Source organism: Colletotrichum aenigma (genome assembly GCF_013390185.1).
Source record: "Colletotrichum aenigma strain Cg56 chromosome Unknown KSG_Cg56_contig01, whole genome shotgun sequence".
Lineage (NCBI taxonomy): Eukaryota > Fungi > Ascomycota > Sordariomycetes > Glomerellales > Glomerellaceae > Colletotrichum > Colletotrichum aenigma.
Genome location: NW_023500907.1, coordinates 1,326,760 through 1,352,643, shown reverse-complemented (window position 1 = coordinate 1,352,643; position 25,884 = coordinate 1,326,760). Strand labels below are relative to the sequence as shown.

Here is a 25,884-nt window from a genome sequence, read left to right as displayed (position 1 = left end):
GGAATTGTTTTTTTAATCGCATCTCTTTCGCTAGCGTATACCAACAATACACAAACATATACGAATGTATTCCCTCCCAGCTTTTGAGGCGGACGAGCATCTAAAGTTACGGTCTCTTACAGCATGACCTCAGCCCTTCGAGGTGCCAGCTATCCAAATTCCGGAATTGACGGAGGTCTTCACATGACACAGTATACTGTGACACCGTCCTCTGCAGCTCCATCTTCTGTCATCTGGATATATGCTCCTTGAGGCGAGCTTCCGCCGGCGGGGCAGTTCCATTGAGTTTTGAATTTAGCAGGTGGAGGCGTCCCAAAAATGGGGTTTCGGGCTCCGGTGCAGTAGGTGTTCGTGATGGCCTGTCGGCATGGATTTGGACAGCTCTCATCACACACCTGTGGTAGGGCGAATGCAACTGATACCCCAGAGAGAAGTAGTATGAAGGAGATGTGCATTGTGTGCGTTTGAAGGTTCTTTGGACTGACAAGATATTTGTGAAACAGATAGAGCGGGAAAATACCAATTTCAAGGTGTCGTATCAGCTCACGATGTGTCAGATTAGGTGGTCAAGGAGGACAAAAGAATCGCAAACACAAATCTGTTGGCATTGTCTCAAATAGAAAGAGTCTAATAGAGCTCTTTACTGAAATTCATGTCTAGAACTCAAATAATTGATTGAGACTTCTGCGGATAGTTCAACGAGTCACGGAAGTCGATCAATACCATAGCGGAGCACGTCCAAATTTAACTCACTTTTACTTCAGCCCGCGAAACCGCAGTTTTGGGCGGAATCATTGTAACGTTCTGAGTTGACTTTTATCCCGCGATGATGAGGCCGTGGGCGGAAAGGAGTTGGGGGGTCTGTTCGCGACGAAACACACAACCCTGTTCATTAGCACAGGTGCTGTTTTCTGACATGCATCTGCTTAGGTAGGTATTAATTCTACATGCGCCTTCTGTAGACGCGTGACGGATTAGACATATGGCTCAAGCCTTGGGTCCCAGTGGCTAACGATTCACCGAGGACAGGCAGCCTGCGTCGAGGTGATATGGGTTAGTTTACTGAGACTCAGCTAAAAGGACTGTGGGGTGCTCAATCTCTGCAGGAATGTTGCCCTCGTGTCTTAATTTATGATCCGGAACAGCTGAGGCAAGTCGTCTTCATGAAGCAAAGCTGCCAGATGCATCATTCATGCCATGACTCGAAGAATCTGCCCTGTGTGTCAAATAAGAGCTGCCAAGAAATACTTACTCACCCATATGTTACTGGCAGAGGCATCAGGGGCTTTCGGTGAACATCGAGTCGGGAAGTGAGCCAGCTGATAGTCTGCATGCCGCTTTGTATTTAAAGGTGGCCAGAGGAATGTATCTTCACATCACTCGCTCGTTTTCTTATATCTTTCATCACATCAAACACCTCGTTCTCAACAAAAGATGCAGCTCACTATCCTCTCAATCACGAACCTCTGGTTCTGTCTCCTTCCGGCAGTCACCGCCCAGACAGATAGTTGCATATCAAGCTCAATCTCCACGGAAGTAGACAGAGAGCACAGTACCACTGTGAACTTTGACGAAACAACCAACACATACACCGCGTCTGTCCCCCCCGGCAGTATGACTCTCATCCGCCCGGCTCTGAACATCACCAACAACGGGGGATACAAGCGACTATTCTGCCTCGCAAGCGAACCTTCAAGGCCCCAAGCAGTCAGTTGCTTTGCGCTGTCACCGCAGTCGGCGTGCAAGTTGCCCGATTATTATGGAGAGCCGTTCAGGCTCGATACATATCGTCGATGAAGAGGAGTCGATTGAGGGCTTCCGGTGGTGGTGTCCGACATCTGATGCTGTTGTCTTTAGACCCGAAAGGAAAAGGCCCTGTAGCTTGAATGATCTTATTACTTATGATCAGAGAGCGGGGTCTTGAAAGCCCTTCACGTCTGAGAAGAGTATTGCCAAGACAATCATCCATTGCCCGCGCGGAAGGATGGGTTGCATGACGATTAAACAACGTTGCGTAATCGAGTACTAGAGATCTTGAAATTGATCATACATTGGAATTCAGACGCCATTCAATTTGCAAGAATAATTGTATGAAAACATAAACAGGGAAAAGTGACCGCAGACTACCTTGGACATCAGATTTGACGGACATCGTTCAAGCAAACTTTGCGACGTCTCCTCGCCTTCGGACAGGCGCCGAAAGAACTCGAGGTCAGCTGTCCTATTGTCGTCCATGAAATGACGGTAGTAATAGAAGGCAAAGCCTCTGCAGTGCATTTAAGAACTCTGTTTCATGTTCTTACCTGTTTCAACTTTGGTCTCTTTGATATGTCGGCCTGCTCATTTGCCCTTTTGACAGGGAAGATGTACAAGTAATGAGATTCGAAACCATTAATACACATCACATCTACGACTGCGTGTTGACATCGTCAATCTCCTCAGCATTGAAGACATGAAGAAGCTACGTCATTTGATCTGATAAGATGCGATAAGCACGCCCCTATCGAGCTCCCAACCTGTCTGAACCCATGAACACAGCCTGTCCATTTTCAGGTTCCGTCCCTGGATTGAAAACTTCCTTCATTTACTTAGTGGAGACGCTAGGAACTTGCCCAGCCGATCGACCGGGACCTAGCCTCTAGGGGCGCAATACTCAGCTCCCCTGCAAAAACAAATGACAACCTACGGATCGCCGCACGCATTCGGAGACCCCCATGGCGACATTTATCATAAGTCGGAACGTTGTGAACATCAACTCAACGAGGCTCTTCACAAAATAGCATGTATAAGCTCGGTCTCCGAGTAATACTACGCTCAATAAGATCCAGCATGCGGGATGATCTTTACCGCGCCGTTGGTGTCTGCCGCTCCATGTTGCAGTGAGATTGACTATGTGCTCAGATGGGGTTCGCCAAAAGTTAAGGATTCAACGTTAAAGCCGCATGCAACGGGAGGACGGTGGCCAGCATTGGTCTCGGCCCTGTGCAGAATTCTGCGAGATCCCTGAAATCTCTCAGCCGGGCCGATAGCCCCACCGCCGTCCCGGTGGCACTTCCGGCGCTATCGCGGCGGAAGCTGACAACCGCGCGCGAGAGCGTTTGCACGACCGGGGACAAGGTATTTGAATCTCCTGCATGGGTGTTGAACTGAACTGTTGGCTGGAATGTTCATCCCATTGTGTCAGCCAAGTTGAGGGGCGTTTCGGGGATAGTCCTAGGTTGTCGTTCCTCTCCGATGCCGCCAGGTTCCGAGATAAGTCGAAACCAACTCGGATGCTTTCGTCTATGCTCTAGTGATTTGTAGCCGTGGGAACGTAGGCGGTAGTATTCCTCTAGGCCATTTGTCCACTTATTGCAGTGAGGCAGTCGGAATTACAGTCGCACTAGTCTTTACATCTAGGATCATTCCTAAGATCCCAGCGAAATAGACAAATTTGTGAACATCAGCTACTCGAGTAGCCAGTGTTACTAGATATTGACTTGGATCTCCCAAGATGCAGAAGGGCTTGAACGATAACTTCCTTCCTGATATGGAAATTTAGGGTCGCGAGCGGTGTCTCAGCGCCCGCCGTAAAAAGGACAGCCAGGGGAGTCGTGCGTATTTAGACGAACTCCGATGTTGTCTCCTGAACGTCCCTGCAGGGCAGAAGTGCCTCCCACGTGTATAAGTGAGACAATATGATAAGGCACCATCCGCGTATCTGGTCTTAATAATGCATTAGTGACTGTCCGAAGAAGCCGAGCATGGCGTTGTGGAGTTGGGTTGCCCTGATCATGTCGGCAATCTTTTGCTAAGCATTTCAAAGACCCACTTGTAAGGAAAAACAACAGTGGAGCCCAAATTCTTGTTTCTCGCTGTTGCCGTTACGTGGGCGAATGTTCAAGAAAAACAAAAAAAAGCTGACTCGCGAGAGGCTCGTTTTCGCCATTACAGAGTCGCATCAGCACAAAAAAGAAGTAAAAATAGGGATTTTTCGTCATATCTTCACAGAACATACGTCACTCGGAGTTCGCGTAGCGGCCCCCTTGTTTATCTACCAAGATCACGCTTGAGGTTTGGCTGGTTCCGGGAGTCTGGACTTAGACAACTCTGCGGATTTACGCGCGAGCGCCGAGATCCAGAAAATGCCCACCAGTCGGTGGAGAGAGCGGATCAACTCAGCTACAGCAACCTGGATGGAAATTTGGAAGACTTTCTAAGCATGACATAAGTTGATTCTACCGCGCGGTGAACATAGGACCCAGCAGGCCAGCCGTTGAGCCAGGCGGGAGCTAGATATAAACTCAAGGGATCGTCACCACGTGCTGTTTCTATTCCCACCTCAGCATCGCACTGCATCCGACTTCAACTTTCATCATGCTGCGCTCCATTGTCTCCCTACCGCTTCTTGCGGCCACCGCGCTCGCCTATCCTGCTGCGTCTTCGCAGCGCTTTGACTATGTCATTATCGGTGGTGGTACCAGCGGTCTGGTCGTTGCCAACCGTCTTTCCGAGTTGAAGAATGTCACCGTCGCTGTCATTGAGGCCGGTGACTCTGTCTACGACAATGTCAACGTAACCAGTCCCTCTGGTTACGGACTGGCCTTCGGCACCGACATCGACTACGCCTACCAGACTACTGCCCAGAAGTATGGCGGGAACAAGACCCAGACCCTCCGTGCCGGCAAGGCTCTCGGCGGTACCAGCACTATCAACGGCATGGCTTACACCCGTGCTCAGGACGTTCAGATCGACATCTGGGAGCGTCTTGGCAACGACGGCTGGAATTGGAACAACCTTCTCAAGTACTACAAGAAGTCCGAGACTCTCCAGCCCCCCACCACTGTCCAGGTTGACGATGGCGTCACCTACATCCCTGAGCAGCACGGTACCTCTGGTCCTCTCAAGGTCGGCTGGAAGTCCGGCGGTGTCGAGAAGTCCTTCGTCGACGTCTTGAACCAGACCTACAATGCCGTTGGCGTCCCTGCCCTGAAGGACATTGCTGGTGGAGACATGGTCGGCTGGAACATCTACCCCGCCACCCTGGACACTGCTCTTCAGGTTCGCGATGATGCTGCCCGCGCGTACTACTTCCCCTACCAGAACCGCACCAACTTCCGCGTCTTCTTGAACACCGAGGCTCAGAAACTCGTCTGGGCTGAGGGAGCTGAGGCCACCGCCTCCGGAGTTCTCGTCAAGGACAAGACCGGTGCTACCCACACCGTCTATGCCAACAAGGAGGTCATTCTCTCTGCTGGCTCTCTCAGATCTCCTCTTCTCCTGGAGCAGTCCGGTGTAGGAAACCCCGAGATCCTGAAGGCCGCCGGCATCCAGACTAAGGTCAACCTCCCCACCGTCGGTGAGAACCTCCAGGACCAGATGAACAACGGCCTGGCCCAGACCAGCTCCAAGAACTTCACCGGTGTCACCACCTTCGTTGCCTACCCCAACGTCGTCGACGTCTTCGCGAACCAGACCGCTTCCCTTGCTGCCAACATCAAGACCCAGCTCTCCCAGTGGGCCGCCCAGGTCTCCGAGTACACCAACGGCGTCGTCACCAAGGAGCAGCTCGACAAGTTCTTCGACATCCAGTACGACCTCATCTTCACCGACAAGGTCCCCCTCGCTGAGATCCTGATCACCCCTGCCGGTTCTTCCTTCTCCACCGAGTACTGGGCCCTCCTGCCCTTCGCTCGCGGCAACATCCATGTCACCGGCGCCAACTCCTCTGCTGCCAAGATCAACCCCAACTACTTCATGATGGACTGGGACATGACCGAGCAGATTGGCACCGCCAAGTTCATCCGTCAGCTGTACAAGACTGCTCCTCTGAGCCAGTACTTCGCCAGCGAGACCAAGCCTGGTTTGGCCACCATCGCCGAGGACGCCTCTGACGATGTTTGGTCCAAGTGGATCCTTGAGAACTGTAAGTTTGCTCAATTACCTGACGATCTGAACATGTGTGCTAACCATCATAAACACAGACCGCTCCAACTTCCACCCCGTCGGCACCACCGCCATGATGTCAAAGGAGCTGGGCGGTGTTGTCGATGTCAACCTCAAGGTCTACGGCACCAGCAACGTCCGCGTCGTCGATGCCGGTGTCCTGCCTTTCCAGGTTTGCGGCCACCTTGTGTCCACTCTCTACGCCATTGCCGAGAAGGCTTCGGACATCATCAAGGCTTCCGCCTAGAGGATCTGCTTTGGCCCCGTGACAAGGTTTCTCCTTTAATTCAAGTTTTATAGATCTCTGCTTCATCACATAGACATACCCAAAGGTTGGAAAATGGGAGCGATAAATGGATAGAATCCCTTCCGATGTACATATAGACTAGGTTACATACATCAAAATTCACAAAATAATGACTACTTCGTCCAAGCTAGCTTTAGCCCAGTTCAACTGGTCATGAGACACCACGAATGAAGTGGATGCCCTTTGTATTTCGATGAATCAAGGAGCGATGAACAAGCTTTGTCACCTGTATGAATTACAAACCCCCATGAGCCTGTTACAATTAGCCCGTCATATTACCCTGCCTCAGAGGCTGGTAGAGGATGACAATAAGGATGCAAGCGCTGCCTAAGATGGAATTTAGTGGATGCGACTCTCGTTGCTGATTGGCCAAAACAATCGTCGCTTCCGCGCGTCATTCCCATGGACGGCCCCATGATGCCTTCAGTTGATTTTGAAAGATTCAAACCCGATGACGATAATTGAAGAAAGTCATGATCAAATGTAAAAAAACAAGCCCACGCGTATACTTGAACATCTCTCCAATCTCCGGTACGTACCCCGAAATAGCTGCCTGGAGTAGCTGCCTAGATCAGGTGACCGATGGCCACTCATAGTGCAGTCGGCTTACGTCTCACCATCACTCGAACCTCCTGAGGCTCTGCCATGAGGAAACCTTATAAAAGCCTGACTTGCTTCTGTGATGAACATACAAGTCACATAAAACACTTCAATCCTTCAGGGCCGTCATTCAGCTCATGCTCCTACATCAATCAGTCAGTAGTGTGCGGCTATGTGGACTTCGACTTTCCCATCCGAAAAGGCTCGTGCTGCCGACTTCAGGCATCAAGTCACCCAGTCCTTCGAGGCAGATGCACAGAATCTTGCAACAGAAACGGACAAAATTGACCAGCTGGTCTCCATCCAGAGCTTTGCCCTCAAATTCATCAAGGATGCCGCGCGCCAATCTCCTGAATACCAAGAAGGACTGAATCTTCTGTGGCATATGTTCTGCATTACTGCTCAGAATCTTCACCAGGAAGACTCATTCCAGGATAGCCTTGTATCCCTGCTGCTATGGACCAAAGAGTATGACTCTGTTTACAGACAACTTCACCCAAATGAGATTGCTGATGAATCTTGGGAGGGGTATGGCTTTGCTAGGGAATTGCAATCATCTTGGGAACACCTCTCGACGGAGAGGAACGTTTCCAAAATGAGCAATCTGGCGATGTTCTCAGCAAAGTGCTTTGCGCTTGGAGTGAGCGACGATATTGAGCCAACTGCCACATGGGTTATGCGGAACGCCCTCGAGACTGAAGAAGATACCGATGGCCTGGTCTACCTTCCTTCTGCCGCCATTTTGGTGCAAAATTGCGCCTTCAAGCTGTTTTCCTTGCCATTGATGAGATTGCAGGGAACACGCTCTCCAGAGGAGAATGGCCCAGCAACAGCTGGCATCTCGGCCCAGAAAGCAGGCATCCACGACGTTAGATTTTCTCAGTCGAGATGGCTTTACTGGCGGCGTCGGTTCCAAGAGATTGGCCGCCATCATGACCCGACCGTGGCCTCACAGGCTAAGAAAGGTTTTATGGCCATGATTTCGTGTGGGCGGCTGTTGGATCTATCCGTCCTCGGCGAACTCAGATTCTCAAGCACCTTCAGCAGGCCATGTGGGAGGAGCACAAGAGAAGCGGAAAAGAAAGCGTGGATGGAGATGAGATTGACATCAATATAGATTGGGTTGATGTCGACACTGAGAGCGAGCCACAACAACACTAGTGGCACTATTCCTGCTTTATATACAGGTAGACGTTGGCGCTAGACCAACTGAGAAACCTCTTCATGACTCCCCGTTCCATTGCATTTGCAGGCGCATAGGCATTTCTGCCACACTAGAGCTTAGCACTCAAACCCTTCCGGATCGTTGACGTTGCTGCACCTGTATCCTGTTGCGGGAGTCGGTGGGTCCACACTGATGTTGGTGAAGTTCATGTTCTCGATTCGGACATCGTCACATCCACCATGAGCCCGACTGCATTGAGGGTAGGCGACGCGGCTTTCTTGGAGTGTGCCACGGAAGTTGGTGAAGCTGATGTTGGAGATGTCAAATAGAGACGAGCTGCAATTTCCTTGTTGCCCGTTGTAGGTGATGCATTGCATCACGTATGTGGGAGCCTGTTCCGCGTCGTAGATGGTTACATTATCCCAGCCCATATTCGTAATGATTAGTCTGGTACTTGGCCGCAATATTCATGAAGTCAGGTCATGGCGGCGAATAACCGATGGCCCTGTTCTGCTTCGGCTTACTGAGATTCCTAGCATCTGGGGTGAAGTCAGCGCCATCCCAACCCGCTATGGTCTGAAGGCATGACTTACATCCTAAACCAACACCCCCGCCATTTGGTGGATATCCAAGCTGCTCACCAGTCCACGTCTTGATGCGACCAGCGTAACGAGATCCATGGGCCAAGACGTTCCTCACCGTAACATTCTCAATGGTCTCAAACTGGCCTGCATACTGCCCAATGCTGCCAATTGCCACGCCCTGGCCATCGTGGAATTCGACGTCTTCGATCAGAATGTTTGTCGAGTTGGCCTTGGTGGCAATGCAGTCATCGCCATTCTTAACTGTTAAGCGACGAAAGTGGATGTTGTCCGAGAACATAGTATTAGCACCGTCGGTATCACGGGCAGGGTTTCTGTTGGAACTTGTGTTGTTGACGTAAATATCTTGAAGGAGAACGCGTTCGGACCGTGTGATTGTGACTGTCCTATACCGAGAGATTGCTCAGAATTGGATTACTGATGGATGGAAGAACAAACTTAGCGGACGAGGTATGTTTGCAACGTACCACATTTGAGCTTGGACAAATCGAAGACCCTCGAAGACGGAGTCTTCTGCTCCGTCAAGCAATAGAGCATGAGGCCTGTCTACTTAGGGTCAGATAACTGCGTTATAGGCAACACCTCACCGAGTATCACTGACTAGGATAGTTCGATTCTCCCTTGACCAAGTCATACCAAGTCTGGCCGTTACCATCGAATGTTCCATAGCCAAAGCCGTTGATGTCGAGATGCTTTCCACCCAGAACCCAGGCGGTCGTCTGGTTTTGGTAGCCAATCGGTAGAGAATTCTCCAGCCAATAAGTCGTGTTCTTGCTCCACTGAATCCCGAGTCAATCACATAAGCTGCACAGGTGATAGAACACGACGCGGATTGCACATCACTTACCAAGAGGGTCCCTTTAATATCGATCTTGACGTTGTTGAGATCAGTAGTCTTCATGATCTGGCCAATGTGGTACGTGACGTTCTCGAAGACAATGTGTCCGTCAGTCTTGCACTTGTCGAATGCGGCCAGGATGGCGGGTGTGTCATCGGATCCGTCACCGTTGGCGGGTACCACACATTGTGTAGACTTTGCCAGTCGTCGGTTGAGACCTTTGACTGGACCCAGGTCCGTAAGTGCACTGGCTAAACCAGATGCAACCGCCGCGACCGCAATAAGTCGATGAAAGAGCATGATGAAATATGAGATGAGTCGATTGAGTCAGCGTGGTAACTTCTGGTTAATCTGCGAACATTGGCGTCGACTTATAGATATTCTGCATTTTGTCAAAATGCGTCATGTCTGGGGGCCTCAATTATCAGTATCTTGCTTCGGGGTCATGTACTTTCACCAATACCAAAACAATGAGTCCCCTTTGACCCGCATACCAAAACGCATGCATTAAAAGCTTCAGTACGCCATATGTATGAAGCAAGATCCGCGAATCACGTAGCGCGATGTAGCAGAAAGTAATACTGAGTCTTCATAGGGAAACTTGATTAGCGTTCATAAAGTCAAGAACAGTTACAAAACAACGCCATCGGGATATCAGGGAGCGATTCGGTCAAATGGATGAAAATAAACGCACGTCCGAGTCCTTTGATCTCTCGCCCACTTCAAACAGCTAGCTTTGATCAACTTGAATGACATAGCCAAGTAGTATAGCAAGGTATCTGGAGCCTCCATTAGGGCATGATTCCGAGTAAAATACGGAAATGCTTGGTTTTGTGTCACCAGAATACGGAAACTATCATCATTCTATAGAGAAAAGTGGAAGTTGGCGGGCACTAATTCGTCGAAAGATGTTAAATCGTTCGCGGAACAATTTCATCCTCTGTGTCCCGTCTGGACGATGCATTGGAGATCGGATCAAGAAACGTCGATCACTCACCAAAAAAAGTTTCACTCGTTCAGCTTTGCACCGAATCTTGTTCTCTCTCAGCCAGGGTTGAACGAGCTTCCCCGTGGGATCTCACCCCCACGGAAGAATCTGTAGGTACAGTCGTGGGGTTGTGTGGGGGAGCAGGGGTTAGAACTTTCCATCATAAACATGTTTAGGCAAGTTCTGGAGATAATATCTTGTCTTGGCGCATGTAAGCCTTTCCACAAAGGCTAGCGCCGGCACAAATATTGAGGATTGCCAAGAAGGCCAACCAGCCAACCCGAAACCGAGAATGTCCAAGCCAAATGATGGTTCGTAGGAGTATCGTGATGGCTGGGTTGCTTGGCGCAAGATAACTCCTTCCTTTGCTCCGAAATTCGGTGAAAGATCGAACTTGAATACCGAGAAGGGCCAAAAATAGGTTAGAAAACTCGTCACTGATGTCAGATGAATAGGCAAATCATGAAATAAAACACGTTTACCACAAGACAGCACAAGATTCATTGGATGGGGCTTTGAGGCATCAAGCGGCCGTGGACACTGGCCTTCCGACCAAGCCTCAATTATCATCACACTACCCTGCCACTCGAAGAGCACTCACTATGTACCTCTGACGTCTCTTTCACATCGTCTGGCTCGCCACAGCGGTGACAGCGAAGTGGATCGTTCCGGGAGCCCGATGGCATGACACCGATGGAAACATCTTCAACGCCCACGCCGGCGGCCTTGACGTTGACCAAGAGACTGGCAGATTCTACTGGTTTGGAGAGTACAAAGTTGAAGGGCAAGTTGAAGGTGACGGTGTTTCTGTATACAGCTCTGACGACTTGGCGACTTGGACTTCGCATGGCCTCGCGATTGGTAGTTATGGCCCAACTTCTTATCGGACGCCAATTCATGTGCTGATATTTGACCTAGCGCCGGTTGAGGACCATCCCTACGTCTTCTCTCACAATCGCATCCAGCGTCCAAAGGTCATATACAGCAAAAAGACTGGCCAGTATCATGTAAGAGAAAACACGGCCCTCGAGAGACAAAATCCAGCTTAGCAGTCACCCTTGACAAGCTGACACTTGCAGATGTGGTGGCACGTCGACGACTCCAAGTACAGCCTACTGCTTCAGGGGCTCGCTACTTCCGATAGTATCGCCGGTCCCTACACCTTCCAGAAAGCGATCTCGCCCCTGGGCAACTGGTCGCAAGACTTTGGGACGTTCACGGACCACAAGACGGGAGAGTCGTAGGCTCTTTATTCGAACGGCGACCGCCCCGAAGGACGTGATGTGTATGTTAGCAAGTTCAACAGAAACCTAACAGATGTCGACGAAGTTACCTTTCGGTTTGACAAGTATAACTTTGAGGCGCCGACGATTCTGCAAACTGAGAAGAGTTACTTTGCATTTATGAGTCATAAGACGGGGTATCGTCCCAACAGTGAGTGTGAACCCCAGCACGTACTCTAAAGTTCAAATTCGGCCAGAGAAGCTTGAAGGAACTGACGAAGAAGTAAGATGTGGTGGCAATGCGCGCCGACAAACTCGAGGGACCCTGGTATCAACCATTCTTCGTGGCACCGGCGTACACCCGGACATTCAGCACCCAATCTGGGTTCTCCTGGAGAATCAAGGGGTCCAAGGCGACTACATATTTTCACATGGCTGATCAATGGGACATGCTGTCGCTTTGGGAAAGCCGTAATGTGTGGCTCCCGATTGAAATCGACGAGATATCAGAAAGTCTCAAGGTTGCATGGCATGATGTCTACGATCTTGATGTGTGAGTTGAAGAAAGTTGCGATGTGAATTTGAACTTGGCTGACGATCCAATGCAGGAAGACTGGTGTTTGGAAACCCGTTCGTGGAAAGACGTATACCTCCAGATACGCCAAGACTAGCGGATCTGCGCATTTGCAGGAAGCTGTGAGTTGACTGCCATACCCGCATGCGAGAAACTCCGGAGAGCTCTGCTGACGGATGACACGCAGACATTTGGTAGCCACAATGTCATCGCCACTGCTATATACGGCAAGAACAGCACCATCACCTTCGAAGTCGAGGAACAAGGCCGAGATCAATGGGTGTCTTTCTATCACCAGCGTAAGCCCGCCATGCAACTACAAGACAGTCATTACTAATGCATGCAGATATCGATGACATGGGCTTCGGTGACCAGCCATTCGGTCAGCCGGATCGCGTTAATGGGGCATGGCAACTCCGCCGCATCAGCAGTGTCGTGGTCAATGGGGATAACAGCTCCATGCACACGTTGTACCAGAAGGATACCCACAAAGGCATCATTCTGTCAACCCCTCTCTTACTTCCTCTGCAGAAGGGCAGAAACACGATTACGGTTGGTGGACTTTACAACGGCTTCGATTATAAAGGCGCTGATCTCGATCGGATCGTTGTCTATCCTCCCGAGGAAAAGTGGCAGAAGCGATGATTCCTTGATGCGCTAAATCTTTGGCAATGAGACTGTTCTGTACAAGCTGCCTCATATGGCGGCTGCTTTTCATGGCATTGATGAGGCTAGTTATCATTAGATCTAATATGTAAAACGCTCAGCTATGTCATGGTCTCATTGCTTAATCATCTTCCTCGGGTCCCAGTTTGCATCGGCATCATCCAAAAGGTTGAGCGACTTGAGCGCCTCGGCCCCCAAAATCTTCTCCAAACTGACCAACTTAAAGCTGGCTTCAGTGCTCGTGCTCCCGTTGGGGAACTGGTTCGCATCGTCATGCACGACGACAAGGCCATGGGGGAAGTCTTTGTTCAGGTGGGTGCCGACGGCAGTGATGCCGTCAGTGTTGGAAACCGCATCAACCTGTCCGTCGGCGGATTTCGTGATTGTGAAAGTTGTGACGTATTCGTGGGGGGCAGCGCGGCGGTAGACGTTGTACGAGCTGACGCCTTGGTTAGAAACAAGAACATAGCCTTGATCTTTCGTAACGCCGTAGACGAGCGTGACGCCCTCGACGTCTGCGTAGGTGTGCCCGTCGCCGACATACGCGATACGCAGTCCTGGCTCGGTTGATTCGGGCTCGGCGTCATACCGCCAGAGGGCAGAAGGCTCTTCGCCGAGGAAGATCCAGCCGTTCTCCTCGTCTGTGACGCAGCCTTCGACTTGGCCTCCCGAGCCGCCCTGGAAGTCGCGGACGAGGGCCGTCTGCAGTGTGCCGTTGGGGGTGGAGGTCAGCTCGTACTGGAGGTAGCGGGCGGACTTCTCGTTGACGAAGAGGTACTGCTTTCCGGTCTTGGGGGAGCGGTAGACGCATGAGCCGTAGACTTTATAGTCTTCGACGACGGGTTGGACGCCACCGGCGATGTTCTTGAGAGTGCCGTTCGATGTCATTTCGAAGAGGCTGATGGGGATTTAAGTTGGTGGCACATGGTCAAGAGCGAGGGGTTTACTTACCAAAGGGTATCATTGTCACGGCAAGCGGCGAACGCGAGATCAACGGTACGGTTGCCGGCTCGAAAGTTGTAGATCATGTCTACATTATTGGGCTCGGCAGCGTAAATTGTCTGCAGAAGCTTGCCGGTCAGGTCAAAGACGCCCAGTCCCGCGCCCTGAGTTGATTTGGTCGTGGTGATGATAAGGGACTTATCAGCGCCCTCAGGAGAGATCCAGATTGCAGGGTCATCTCCATCGGCACCATTCTGGTCCGTTTCGTATGAAGGCTGCACCAGGAGGAAAGAGCAGTGAAGCCCGCCCCAGCCGTCCTGGCATTTGCACTGGTTGGGACCAACGCATTCGCCGCGTCCAGAGCAGTTGTCTGTGCATTGGAAGGCGTCGCACTTGTCGCCAGTGAATCCGGCGAAGCACGCACACCCGAGGGCGTTCTCCTCGCAGTAGCCGTTACCGGAGCACGCGTCACAAATCTTGGAGCGAGTCCGGCATCCCACCTGAGTACGTGGGTCGTACTCCTTGTTTACCGAGATTCCAAGCTCAGTGAGGGCTCCGTCAAGAGACATCAGCCCGAATCCAGCGACGTCGTCGGCCTCAATGGCGAAGGCGAGGGCACCACTGGGGTACTTGGAGGTCGCGCCCTGGTAAATGCTGAGGCCCTGGACCTCAATGTCCTCCAAGCCGGTCAACTTAATGGTTCCAAGGAGTTTGAATGGGTACTCGTAGACGGCTACTGCGTTCTCCTGGGCGACAAAGAGGTATTCCTGGCCGGTAGAGTTAGAGGCAGAAGACGTGTAGACGGCGACGCCAGTGACGTCTTCTTCCGCCTCGCCAATCTTGGTGACTTCGGGGTTGGTGGTCGACTCAGTAAGGTCGAACACATAAACGTCCTTGTCGTCGTCGGCGGAAAGGATCATCTTGGACTGCGAATGGGACACGGCGCAGCCGGAGAACTCGGTGGGCATTGTGATGTTTCGGATCTGGGAGGCTTAGCAAGAGATGCGAAAATCGGAATCATTGGCAAGCTGACCTCGACAAGCTCAATGTCAGTCTTTCCCTTTCTCACGAGATACTCGACGGCCTTGCCCTTTCCAAACAGGAAGATGTAGTCGTTCAGACTCTTGCTTCGCCACGAGCACAGCGCGGACCAATCGCCAAGGAGAGTGGTCTGGGCTGATTCAATCTCGGTGAATGAGGACATATCAAACACTCGGATGACGGAATCAGGCATCGCTATAGTGATCGCAAGGTCCTTGTTGTCAGTGACGTTGTAGACTGTAGTGACGAGCTTCGTTCGGCCAGTGACAAGAGTCTTTACCTCCGCCAGAGGCGAGTCGCTGTTCAGATCCCAGGCGTGGACGCCGCCAGTGGCCGCTCCGCCGTCGTTTCCGAGCAGCAGAGGGTTAGACTTGGAGTAGTAGACATTGGTCCAGTCCGCCTCGAGCTCGCCACCAGTCAGAGCTGTGACATTGAGCTCGACGTCGACGGCCGTAGTCAGCCAGGGCTGCGCCGCAAGGGCGACAATGGCCGTGGCCACGGAAAGATACTTGAGCGCCATGGCGATGGAGTCAAGTCGAAGCAACGCGACTTGGCATGGGAGAACCGGCGAGCACAAAGCCCGCCAGAGGGAGAGGAGGAACAGTCCATTTATCATGTCGCCTCATGCTCACGCGCAGCGCAGCGGCCCGCGGCTGGAGGGATCCAACGGTAGCAACGCCCCACGCTACAGCTCCGGGATCGCAGCAGCAGACAGGTACAGTGGCAGGTTCAGCTTCCTACCATGCACGCCAATAAAGCCTAAACCATGACGGTTACCGAATTCTTCTCGTCCCAAGCACTCGTTCTGCAGCGCCAAAGTGAGAAAAAGGGCGCGTCAGTGGGAGAAATGTGGTGGTGGCACCAGAAAGTGAGGTGAAACGCGTGGAGGAAACGGAAGACACAATTGGTGGACGGCTGTTGGACGAGCGAAATGGAGCTTCCACTTTTGGAGTCGTCCGTCTTGGCAGTGGCACGTGTTGATGACCGGGGTGAAGTCATGGGCCTGATTTCTGGAGCAGCGGGCGAATGGGGGATTCTTGTTGACGCTGATGAAAGTCAATTGTGATGGATCCATCGCATCTTTGGCTCTCGGCTCTGCAAGACTGCAACTCTCTTTCTACTTTAAATTATGCGGTGACATCGGGAGGCTTCCGACGCAGACAATGTGTGTGTGCAAGTGGTAACTTGACTCTCTCGCAATTATGTAATGGAATTGGATCGCCCGATTGCAACCGATTTCCGAGACCTTTTCTGAGTCGCGCATTGATCCCGTCGCGGATTTTCAAGTTGATATCATCGTCCTTTCTCAAACATCATCTCACCTGTCGACATCTTTACTGCCAGGGCTGTCTGCCGACGAATGGCAATCATTTTTCGGCTCAATTTTGCATTCCCCCCAGTTTCCAATCAGGAACCGGATAGGTGAAATGAGAAAGACTTCCCAAGATCCAGCTTTGGGCAAAGTCTTACCTCCGGACAGTCCCGCTTGAACCAGCGGCCGCGCGGCATCGGCGCCTGCTCGGATAGCGGACCCCACAACCCGGTAATTGTGGGTCCCGGGGCCGGGCATGCTAGCACAGGTATCAAAGGGGCGCACGCATCACTAAGTATGGTCAAGGGAAAAGTATTTGAAGGATAAAAAATGTGCGCTTCCACCGCGGCTTGTATGTTCAATGGCTGTCTATAGGTATCTCTAGTATCATACAAAAAGAAAAGTTGACACGGCTAGCCGATCCGTTCATCAGGCCCGCGCCCTAAGAATCACACTTTAAGAAGGGGGGGCACCGGTGCCGGAGGGGGGAGCGCCGGACATGGTGCCGTTGCCGGTGCCGTTGCCGCCGCCACCACCACCGCCACCGCCGACAGTGTAGCCGGTAGAGTGGCCACCGTCCTCGCCGAGGTAGGCAGCAACGCCGTAGTAGTCATCGGTCTGGTAGTCGGCAGAGGCGTTGATGCCAATCTGGATCCAGGCGAAGAGACCGTCAGAGACATCCTCGCCGAGGTAGACGAACTGGGGGAAGGGGTCGTAGGACTCGTCGGCCTGGAGGACGGACCACATGTCCTCGGCGTTGGTGGTGACCTCGACGGTGTTGGTGTTGTAGGGAGCAAGCTCCTCGATGGTCTCGCGCAGAGACTCGGGCCAGAAGAGCTGGCCGATGTGGGCGACGGGAGCATCCCAGACGGAGATGGTGCCATTGGGCATCAGGGTCGCGTTGGTGTGCGACAGCAAGTGGGTGTGGACGGCACGGCCCTCGTAGTGGCCGGGGAAGATGGTCTCGAACTGGACGACACCGTCGTGGTCGGAGAGCTGGATACCACGGAGGAAGGTGGTGTTCAGGCCGGCCTGGCCGGACTCGACGCCGGAGTAGATACCGGTAGCGTTGCAGTTCCAGATGTCGACGGCGACCTGGGGGACGGGATCGCAGGTGTTGACGTCGACGTACTGGACCTCGAGGAAGACGGGGACACCGTCGCAGAACTCGGACTCGATGACGTTGGAGCGCATGTACTCGCCGACGACGTAGTAGGGGCCGTCGGTGATCTCAGGGGAGAGGACGCAGGAGGTGTTGGCGCTGAAGACGTCTTCGATGGAGGAGAAGATACCGTTGGTGGACTGGCCGGTCATGTTGTGGTTGATGGCCTCCCAGGCGTTGAGCTGGTCGAGGTCGCGGCGGTACTTCTTGGAGGCTTTGGGTGATGTTAGTTTGCAAGTTTAGGGAGACTGGAAGCAGAAGAGGCGGCTTACGGGTAGTGAGGCCCTTCTTGGCGCGAATCTCCTTGACCTTCTGGGCACGGCGCTCAACGGCGCGGGCCTGGCGCTTCTGGGCACCGGCGGAGTTGGAGCAAGAAGCGAGGGAGCGCTGGCCGATGTTGGCAACACCGTCACGGAGGGCGATGTCGCGCTTCATCTTGTTGTGGTCGTGCTTCTCGCCGGGGTGGGCGGAGACGAGGCCGGCGATGGCAAGGCCAGCGGCCGAGAGGGCGGTGATGCGGACCATTGTGTGTGTCAGGAAGAACTGTTGGTATCAAGACAATGAGCGAATGTCGAAAACAATTGTGTTGGTGTTCTTGCTGTTGTTGAAGCGAATGTTGCTGCGGTGGTTGCTGCTGGTGAGGAAAAGAAGTCCGAGATGATCGACTTCCTCGCCGGTCTTTATACAAACGTCGATCTTCATCGTCCTCTATCTCTCGACGCCGCGTACGTGATGTGGACTGGAGAGGGGCTCGTCGCCTTCTTCCGATCCCCAGCCTGGGACCTGGACCCAAAGCATGGGAGAGCCCTCGTCATCCCACCCTTTCCGCCAGTCCACACTTGCTATTTTCGATCGTTTCCGTCCAATGTCTACGGCAGTAGGACCGCGTCGTCTGAACATCCCGTCCAACCAGCGCGGCGCAAAAGGTCATCCACAACCCGTTGGCAGTCGTGGCACTCACAGGGGTTCGCAGGTCCTGAGCCTCAGTTACACGACTTTGTTCTCCGCCGGGCGCATTTTCGAGTCAATGCGTCCCCACAGCGGTTGTCCTTAACTCAGCCTCAACGGCAGACGGAGTGCTACGCCAAGCAGACCACAGGCACTCAAGCATTCCAAGGAAGGAAAGAGGATGGTTCTAAAGCGGAACCCGGGGTCGATCCGGGGTGGAGCAGCCCGCGGGACGAACTCCTGGTCGACCTCCCACTTCCCGAAGGCTTGTGGAAACCGACGTTGGCAAAAGCTTCTCGTTAGGGGGCACCTGATGACGAGGCAGTGCCCACATCGCGGGTGGCGCCGCTGTGCGTTTACGCAGCTTCAATGAGATTGGACCAAATTTTGCTGACAGTTCACCCTATCGAGGGGTAGAGGGGCCTGTTTACTCCCTTACAGCCCAGGTTCCCTCGGTCTGTGGGAGGGCTTTCGAAAGGGGCGGGTAATGTGCGCAACCGCGGTTCTAGGAACTTTTTGGCAGCATGAATGGAGATTTGAGGAGGGAAAGAAAAATCTGAACCGCCAGCCTGATGCGGTTGTGCAAATTTGGATCGACCGAAAAGTCTTCTCTCTGGGTAAACGCATGCGCTTGTAACTAGCCCCAAAGAAAACCGTACTGCGACTTCATGATTAATGCTGCAAATTCGTCTGAAAAGGCAAAGAAACAACAGTGACACTCGAGAGCTATGATCCTGCTCTGCGCAATAGAGTTCGTCTGGTGTCTGCGCTCCCGCAACCTAGGAAACATGAATCGGCCGGGGAACGGCCGGGATGCCCGACATAAAGTTGAAAAACACCCGACCGGCCGGGGATCCCTAAATTTCGGGGGCGAGGACCGGGCCAGTCTTGGTACGCCCAATCAATCCAGCGAAATGCCATTGGCTGCTACGGACTAGCCTCACCCACCCCGAGGAGTCGAGGCCTTTGGGCGAGAGGTCTCTGAGTCGTCACCCGACGCGTGTCGCTATGGGCAGAATGCTCTATTTCCGGCCGATGAGGCTCCCTTTCTTTCCACAGCGTCACCGCCCGCTAGTCACATAGAGCATAGCGGAATTTTACGTGGCTGGCAGTTGGCCACATTTGCCGAAGTTATCACGTCCGGAGGGATGGACGTGTCTCGTCGGGTGTGTTGCCGTGCCGAGAGATTTTGAGCGCTTTTTTCTTTTCTCCTCATTCTTTCTGTATTCGTAGATTAGATCCATCCTGTGATTACTGTACAGTCCATGCCGTGGTCAGCCGGCCTTCACTTTACAGTCCAATTCAACGTGTTTCACTCCTACGCGTCCCAGGGACTTTGGTGATTTGGTGAAATTTTCAGCCCAGTTCATGCAGGGACGGCATCGCCAAGACACGCTTCCCGGAGCGTTGCATCCATCGGTTTTCCCGCCTTCTGCAGCGGCGAGCCTTCACGAATGGGTACAGGAACAAGCCTTGGCCAAGATCTGTCAGTTTTTTTAGGGCAGTCCGTCTTGCCCATCGCCTCTACTGTAGTCTTTTGCCGACGACTCGGCACCTATCAGGATTGCAAGATTTCAAAGCCGTCTCTATTTCTGTTATCAAAGCCCCCTCCTGGTCCTTGTTATGGTTGTTGAGTGAGATCCCGATCATCCTAGACCGTTGCGACTGGGGTTCGTCTACTCGCTGCCCGCACTCCTGCTCTCCGAGCCATTGCGAGTCCACGGCCCCAATTATTCGAGGGCTGCGCCCGGCTTTGTGACGACTGCGGAATCGTTCAAGGATGACCAGTCCGCACGCAGGTAACCCCATTCATCCAATTTAGTTATCACAAGGCGAGTTCAACTTGATATGGAAACCGTCCGTCACTTTCCTGAAATGAAAAGAAGATACAGCGAGTGTTCACGCGTTTAAACAGGAATGCAACCTTCCTCTTCTCAGGCTCCTGTGACCACCCGTCTCGGAGTCTCAAGACCTAGAGCAAATTGGCTTCTCTGCGTATTTACTACCTCAAGAAAACACGTTCTTCTTAGCGACCACGATTCGTAAAGTCTGGTTTATTGCTTCTAGGCGGCCTGAAGTTGTGCGTGGATAAGAAGTAAACAGTTAGATCATTTGCTAGCAATGCGAGAAACGGTTTGCTTTTCGCATCAGCTATCGTGAAATTCTCATTCACATTGCTCTGCGGGAGCTTCTGATAAAGCGCATAAAAGCATAATGAGAAAATGATGACAAGGACATATTGAGGATATTTGGATGACTTGACTCGGTGTTTCCCGGTTTCTGTCACGGCTGCTTTTGATTCTGTTGTGTTGTTCTGACCCACCCTATGGATCGCGAAAATGTGCACCCATGACCACCAGGTAAACGTGACGTCAATATTAGACTTCAAGCAGAATATCTGCGCTGGCGCGCGGTTCCCGCGTCTCCCGCAAACGCGTGTTATTAAGGTTGTGTTGTGGAGCTCAAAGTTTGGGCTAGGACTGATGTGAGTTGCGGATGTTGCCTTTGAAAGTTCATCATGTGCCGACCGCCGTCTGTAGTAGAAGAGAAAACGGAGTGCAAAACGCTAAAACATCACCCTACTAAAATTTAATATTGATACGATTTGTATTTGAAATTCGAGTTGGCATTATGCCCGTGTGCTTTCGCATCGATGCACACATATTAGGTGCATATCTCGCTTCCATCGACAAGGGATTGAATGAGATAGTCGCGATGTAGGGTCGCAGAATGAATGAGATACGCCTCACGGCTTACTGTGTAAGCGGCCCTGATAGATATGATCATAATATGACGTGAATATCGAGTTAAGCACATGTCATGCTGTGTATGGGAATGTCCTACTCAAGGGGAGATGCCTCGATGGTCTCAACGGAACAATCATCGCCATCCTTCTCAACTGCGGAGAGATGCGGCAGCAAGAACCGGTGTAAGTGATGCAACCAGTTCTAACGTAGCCCCAAGGAGGGTCGCAGCCGTACAGGCCGCGGTTCTGGTTGTCCTTGTTGACATAGTAGATGCGAGATCCCGCGCACATGCAGACGGTGGGAACGCACCAAGTGGACGAGCCGCTGTTGAAGACACTGTTGGTCAGTAAAGCATGCTATGGAAGAGAAATTCAAGAGCTCTTGAAAGTGTTAGCAGCCGCTGGGGCCTGACGAGCTTCGAAAGGGTGATTTTCAGCCCGCATGGCGACGGACAAAACCGTACGTTAGAGCTGCTTGTACTTTACCCACCCACGACCCTTAAACGAATGCTCATGGATGCTCTTCATGATGTCCCAGAAATGGATAAAGATTCTTCGATTTGCTGTCTTACTGCATCAAGCTTTCTGCATGATCGTGTATCTTCCAAAAAGTGCCATGTGCACTTTTACTCCTCAGATCACTGGCCTATGCTTGGGAAGTATCCAATAATAGAATACAAGAACCCAATAGTCTAATATTCTAAAGGCTTTTCCGAGGCTCGTATTAAGGGGGGTGACTGTCCAGCATTCAAATCCTTTCGTGAAACCTGAAGATTTACCTGGCATCTTGAGAACTACAAGCAAGCAAGAGAGCTCTGTCTACATCGCTGACCGGTAGACAATAAGGATCAACGTCAGTTTGAATGCTAAGAAAGCCTGAAAGATCAATTTTGGCTGTCTGTAGTTATTCGTGTAAGCATGTCAGCAATCCAATCAATTACAACATGTTTCCTCGGAAGCCTAAAGCCTGGCAGCTGCTTGTAAATATCTTTGAATGTTTTTGGCGTGTCCCAATCTGGAAGGAGGCTATGTGCTGTGCCTCCTGTAGCGCCAACTATATCTATCAGCAATCTGGCGGATCTCTCCCGGATCAACTTCGTCTAATGGATGTCAGCTTCGGGTAGTATTTCTATGAGACGCGGTAGCGCTGGCCATTTGCATTCAAAGACTGTTTAGCGACAACCTCAACGTCCTCATCGGACGAAGGCTGCTTGTAGATTCGGTCAACGAGGTATCATCTGAAATTTGGTCTCACTATCCATATGCCCAAGACATAGAATCAAACAGATGCGAAGCTCGTTTGCAGCCTAAGGTATGTTCCACACAATCGTTGACTTGATCAATTTCCTGCAGCTGTTAGATACTTTTCGATGGTTGTGACACATCATCTGTCAGTTTTCTAATGACCCGTATACGTACGGAGAGAAAACTGCGTTTCGTGATATCATCCAGGAAATGAAGACCAGGTGTGGCGAGTTGGTGCCCAATGAAGCCTCGACCATCTCCATCTTGGATTCGTGAAAGCGTTTTCTCTCGGACGTTCTATTTATTTTGTCAGTGGAAGCTACTGATTTAGATTGCCCTTATTCTTCGGATCTAAGTTAAAAACGTCGATGCCATTCACAGCAATTTGGGTAGCAATTGTTGCGTATGATTCACCGTCATTGCATTCTCAGTTCCTCTAATTCCCTCCCTGGGAGCGTCCGATAGTTTGGGATGACTTGGTAGTCACCTTGACAACCCTGGTTTCCGTTGACAATCGAGAGAATCGCGTCGTGGTTCCGAGGCACATTGCTTACGTGGTTTGAAGATGGGTTGATCTCTCCACCAGCATCATATCAAATGTGACCTAGTCTTGCGGGGCTCAACGCAGGCGAAGCTCGGTTAAACTCTTGGGATGAAGCACATGGCATAGAAGTCCCTTGATACCACACAAGTCCCTTTCCACTCTCCGTGCATCGAACTCAGTTGTGCCAGACCTGATGGCTCCACAAACCGGCCAGTTTGTGCACTCGGCCGTGCGAAGTCGGTGCCGTGTCGGCGCCGAAAACCAACATCGAACTCCTGTTCCAACATCACATCATAGCATGTGTTGACTTACTGATGCTCTCTGCCTCTCAAGGGCACACGTCATGATTCGTCAACTTCAGCTTGGTCGACTGACTGCTCAAGCCCTTGCTTTGATGGCAGGTTATGTCGTACAGACATGGATGTCTCTTGCCGCGGGGAAGTTATGCAGACTGAAGCACGGACGTTTCGATATTTCCGTGTTCACGCACATGGTGCGTACCAATGCATGTTATGATGGCCTGAGAAAAATGCAGCTGGACGTGTCGTGGTCGCGGCAATTTCTCGTTTCCAGAGCATGAACCTATCACGGCCAATTTTTCCAGGCAAGGGTAGTATTATCCGGTTCATCATGACGTTTGAACCCCTGGCCCCGTGTACGAACAGCCTTTTTTGGGATCAGCTGCCGTTAGCCGGCTTGGAAACTAGCACATGTCTAAGAACTCTCGCAGGTGTGCGACGATGTCGCGCCCAATCATCTCATGCAGATTACCGCTCAGTCAGGCCTTACGGAGGTTCGACCTGGCTCCGCAAGTTCTAACCACAACTGCCGACTGCACAACGGCTGCAACGCGGCATGGATGTGCCGCCACCTGCGATCTCAAGTGGGGCCAAATGGGCCGGACGCGGGCCAAGCCGGACGAGTTATGCAAAAGCTTGTGCAAATCGCGGGGTCCGGAGGCGCGATGGCAGCCGGATTATGCGTGGACTTTGCGTGATACCCACAGACTTGCAACCGTGCCCTGCAGTTGTGTCGCGGAGATCTTCGTTTCCCAGGGGCTTCGGCTGCGGAGTTCTGGACCGAATCCCGCTCTCTTCTTGGATTAAAGAGACTTCAGTCCAGTCTTCAGCCGTGAAGATACCTTTGCAGCCTCATGTTTCCGAGTGTAAGCCAGTTTGGAACCGCTTCAGGACATTTCTGAGGCATCGAAATGAATATGGCAACTCATCTCCTCGACGACAGAGCTCGGCTCTTCAGCCTACACAATGCCGCATGGGGACTTCTGCTGACGGCTTGTCTGGTGCGTCAGCCCCTTTTCATCGAATCCCAACTCCAGCTTCGTTGATTTCTAACGATGCAAACAGGGCTTGGTTTCTCTTGTTTCGGTGCTCACCTACAATGTGTTCTTCCACCCCCTGCGAAAATATCCTGGACCCAAGTCGTGGGCCGCGACTCGTCTTCCATACACCCGGGCTTACCTCTCTGGTCAAATCCACAAGAGAATCTTCGAGCTTCACCAAGAATATGGCCCAATCGTGCGAGTCGCCCCCAACGAGCTTGCTTACAACCACCCCGACGCATGGAAGGACTTGCATGGTAACCTCAAGAATGGAACTGGCGATCACGGCAGAGACGAGGTCTTTATGCGCGATAATAGGCAAAGCATTATTGGTGGCAACCGCGAAGATCACTCCCGATACCGACGAGCGCTGTCACATGGTTTCTCGGCTCAGTCAATGTTCGACCAGGAATCCATAATCAAGAAGTATGTGGACTTACTGTTCCAGCGGTTGCATGAGAATTGTGCTGGAGGATCAAAGCCGCTGGACATGGTTGCATGGTACAACTGGACGACTTTCGATGTAATCGGAGACCTGGCGTTTGGTGAACCCTTCGGCTGTTTGGACAACAGCGACTACCACCCTTGGGTCAAAATTCTGTTCGCCGGCGTCAAGGAGGGGGCCTTCAAGTTCAACATCCGACGGTACCCTCCTATCGAGAACCTTTTGATGAAGTTCATGCCCGCGAGCATCAAGAACAAGAGAGAACAGCACATGCAACTCACACGCGAGAAGGTCAGAAAACGACTTGCTACTCAGGTGGAGCGCCCGGACTTTATGGACTCCATGACGCGGAAGAGAGGTTCTATGGTACGCGATGATGCAACAATATCCGATCTCGTGGCTAATGTTTCAACAGGAGCTGCAGTTTGAGGAGCTCCGTGCCAATTCCTCAACTCTGATCATCGCGGGATCTGAGACTACTGCGACTGCGCTTTCGGCTATCACTTACTACCTTACCACACATACAAGTGCTCTGGAGAAGCTGAACAACGAAGTCCGGTCGGCGTTTACCTCGGAAGACGACATCAACATGGTCAGCGTGCAGAAGCTCCAATACATGCAGGCTATCATCAACGAAAGCCTCCGCATGTATCCACCAGTCCCAACGGGCATCATGCGCAGGGTGTCTGAGGGCGATGGCCTTTTCTTGGGACAGCATGTGCCCAAAGGCGTAAGTTGCTCGTCAGACACAGCTCAATCACACAACTAATGAAGTGTAGAGTCTTGTCCAGGTTTGGCACTGGCCTGTGTTTCACAACCCCGACCATTTTACCTTGCCCGACTCCTTTATTCCTGAACGCTGGCTCGACGATTCGCGATTCTCTGGTGACAAGAAGGAGGCATTCCAGCCTTTCTCTGTTGGTCCAAGGAACTGTATTGGAAGAAAGTGAGTTGACCCCCGAGCTATCTGCTGCTGCAACGTGAAACTGATAACAAAATAGCTTGGCATATGCGGAGATGCGTTTGATTCTTGCCAGAATGGTGTGGAACTTTGACATGAGAATTGTGGAGGATAGCAAGGGATGGGATGAGAGGAGCCAGGCGTTTCTGCTTTGGGAGAAGGGACCTGTTTACTGCTACATTACACCTAGGAAGGTTGAGTAACTTGGTACTATCTATTTCACATGAAACCACTTTGATCTATATCCAAGATTTATTGCAAGAATAGAACCAGCCTCGTTGTTTCGATGATTGAGCATTTAGGACAGACTG

General features: G+C 51.8%; 10 protein-coding genes across 10 annotated transcripts; 4 read left to right on the top strand and 6 right to left on the bottom strand.

Moving 5' to 3' along the window:
* Positions 1 to 229: 229 nt before the first annotated feature.
* On the bottom strand, positions 230 to 388 carry CGCA056_v000361 (uncharacterized protein; the record flags this gene model as incomplete). Its single annotated transcript, XM_037315622.1, has 1 exon — positions 230 to 388. One exon carries the CDS (start codon positions 386 to 388, stop codon positions 230 to 232), a length of 159 nt encoding a protein of 52 aa, XP_037185170.1.
* Positions 389 to 4,356: 3,968 nt separating this feature from the next.
* On the top strand, positions 4,357 to 6,172 carry GOX (Glucose oxidase; the record flags this gene model as incomplete). The annotated part of the gene is made up of 2 exons (XM_037315621.1): positions 4,357 to 5,905; positions 5,964 to 6,172. 2 exons carry the CDS (start codon positions 4,357 to 4,359, stop codon positions 6,170 to 6,172), a joined length of 1,758 nt encoding a protein of 585 aa, XP_037185169.1.
* An 832-nt stretch (positions 6,173 to 7,004) lies between these two features.
* On the top strand, positions 7,005 to 7,949 carry CGCA056_v000359 (uncharacterized protein; the record flags this gene model as incomplete). Its single annotated transcript, XM_037315620.1, has 1 exon — positions 7,005 to 7,949. The coding sequence occupies one exon, from the start codon at positions 7,005 to 7,007 to the stop codon at positions 7,947 to 7,949; it is 945 nt and encodes a 314-aa protein (XP_037186082.1).
* A 164-nt stretch (positions 7,950 to 8,113) lies between these two features.
* rgxB-1 (Alpha-L-rhamnosidase rgxB) lies at positions 8,114 to 8,428 on the bottom strand (the record flags this gene model as incomplete). The annotated part of the gene is made up of 1 exon (XM_037315619.1): positions 8,114 to 8,428. The coding sequence occupies one exon, from the start codon at positions 8,426 to 8,428 to the stop codon at positions 8,114 to 8,116; it is 315 nt and encodes a 104-aa protein (XP_037186083.1).
* A 49-nt stretch (positions 8,429 to 8,477) lies between these two features.
* rgxB-2 (Alpha-L-rhamnosidase rgxB) lies at positions 8,478 to 9,737 on the bottom strand (the record flags this gene model as incomplete). The annotated part of the gene is made up of 5 exons (XM_037315618.1): positions 8,478 to 8,536; positions 8,591 to 8,985; positions 9,067 to 9,145; positions 9,201 to 9,378; positions 9,447 to 9,737. 5 exons carry the CDS (start codon positions 9,735 to 9,737, stop codon positions 8,478 to 8,480), a joined length of 1,002 nt encoding a protein of 333 aa, XP_037184643.1.
* A 980-nt stretch (positions 9,738 to 10,717) lies between these two features.
* On the top strand, positions 10,718 to 12,867 carry CGCA056_v000356 (uncharacterized protein; the record flags this gene model as incomplete). The annotated part of the gene is made up of 9 exons (XM_037315617.1): positions 10,718 to 10,736; positions 11,071 to 11,286; positions 11,344 to 11,432; positions 11,505 to 11,665; positions 11,720 to 11,859; positions 11,937 to 12,201; positions 12,257 to 12,344; positions 12,410 to 12,521; positions 12,569 to 12,867. The coding sequence occupies 9 exons, from the start codon at positions 10,718 to 10,720 to the stop codon at positions 12,865 to 12,867; spliced, it is 1,389 nt and encodes a 462-aa protein (XP_037184644.1).
* Positions 12,868 to 13,002: 135 nt separating this feature from the next.
* Positions 13,003 to 15,391, bottom strand: phy-1 (3-phytase; the record flags this gene model as incomplete). Its single annotated transcript, XM_037315616.1, has 3 exons — positions 13,003 to 13,786; positions 13,840 to 14,813; positions 14,864 to 15,391. The coding sequence occupies 3 exons, from the start codon at positions 15,389 to 15,391 to the stop codon at positions 13,003 to 13,005; spliced, it is 2,286 nt and encodes a 761-aa protein (XP_037184645.1).
* A 1,248-nt stretch (positions 15,392 to 16,639) lies between these two features.
* On the bottom strand, positions 16,640 to 17,870 carry CGCA056_v000354 (uncharacterized protein; the record flags this gene model as incomplete). Its single annotated transcript, XM_037315615.1, has 2 exons — positions 16,640 to 17,559; positions 17,618 to 17,870. The coding sequence occupies 2 exons, from the start codon at positions 17,868 to 17,870 to the stop codon at positions 16,640 to 16,642; spliced, it is 1,173 nt and encodes a 390-aa protein (XP_037184646.1).
* Positions 17,871 to 21,111: 3,241 nt separating this feature from the next.
* On the bottom strand, positions 21,112 to 21,330 carry CGCA056_v000353 (uncharacterized protein; the record flags this gene model as incomplete). Its single annotated transcript, XM_037315614.1, has 1 exon — positions 21,112 to 21,330. The coding sequence occupies one exon, from the start codon at positions 21,328 to 21,330 to the stop codon at positions 21,112 to 21,114; it is 219 nt and encodes a 72-aa protein (XP_037184647.1).
* A 2,708-nt stretch (positions 21,331 to 24,038) lies between these two features.
* On the top strand, positions 24,039 to 25,776 carry CGCA056_v000352 (Trichothecene C-15 hydroxylase; the record flags this gene model as incomplete). The annotated part of the gene is made up of 5 exons (XM_037315613.1): positions 24,039 to 24,128; positions 24,193 to 24,978; positions 25,028 to 25,342; positions 25,392 to 25,558; positions 25,614 to 25,776. The coding sequence occupies 5 exons, from the start codon at positions 24,039 to 24,041 to the stop codon at positions 25,774 to 25,776; spliced, it is 1,521 nt and encodes a 506-aa protein (XP_037184648.1).
* Positions 25,777 to 25,884: the final 108 nt, after the last annotated feature.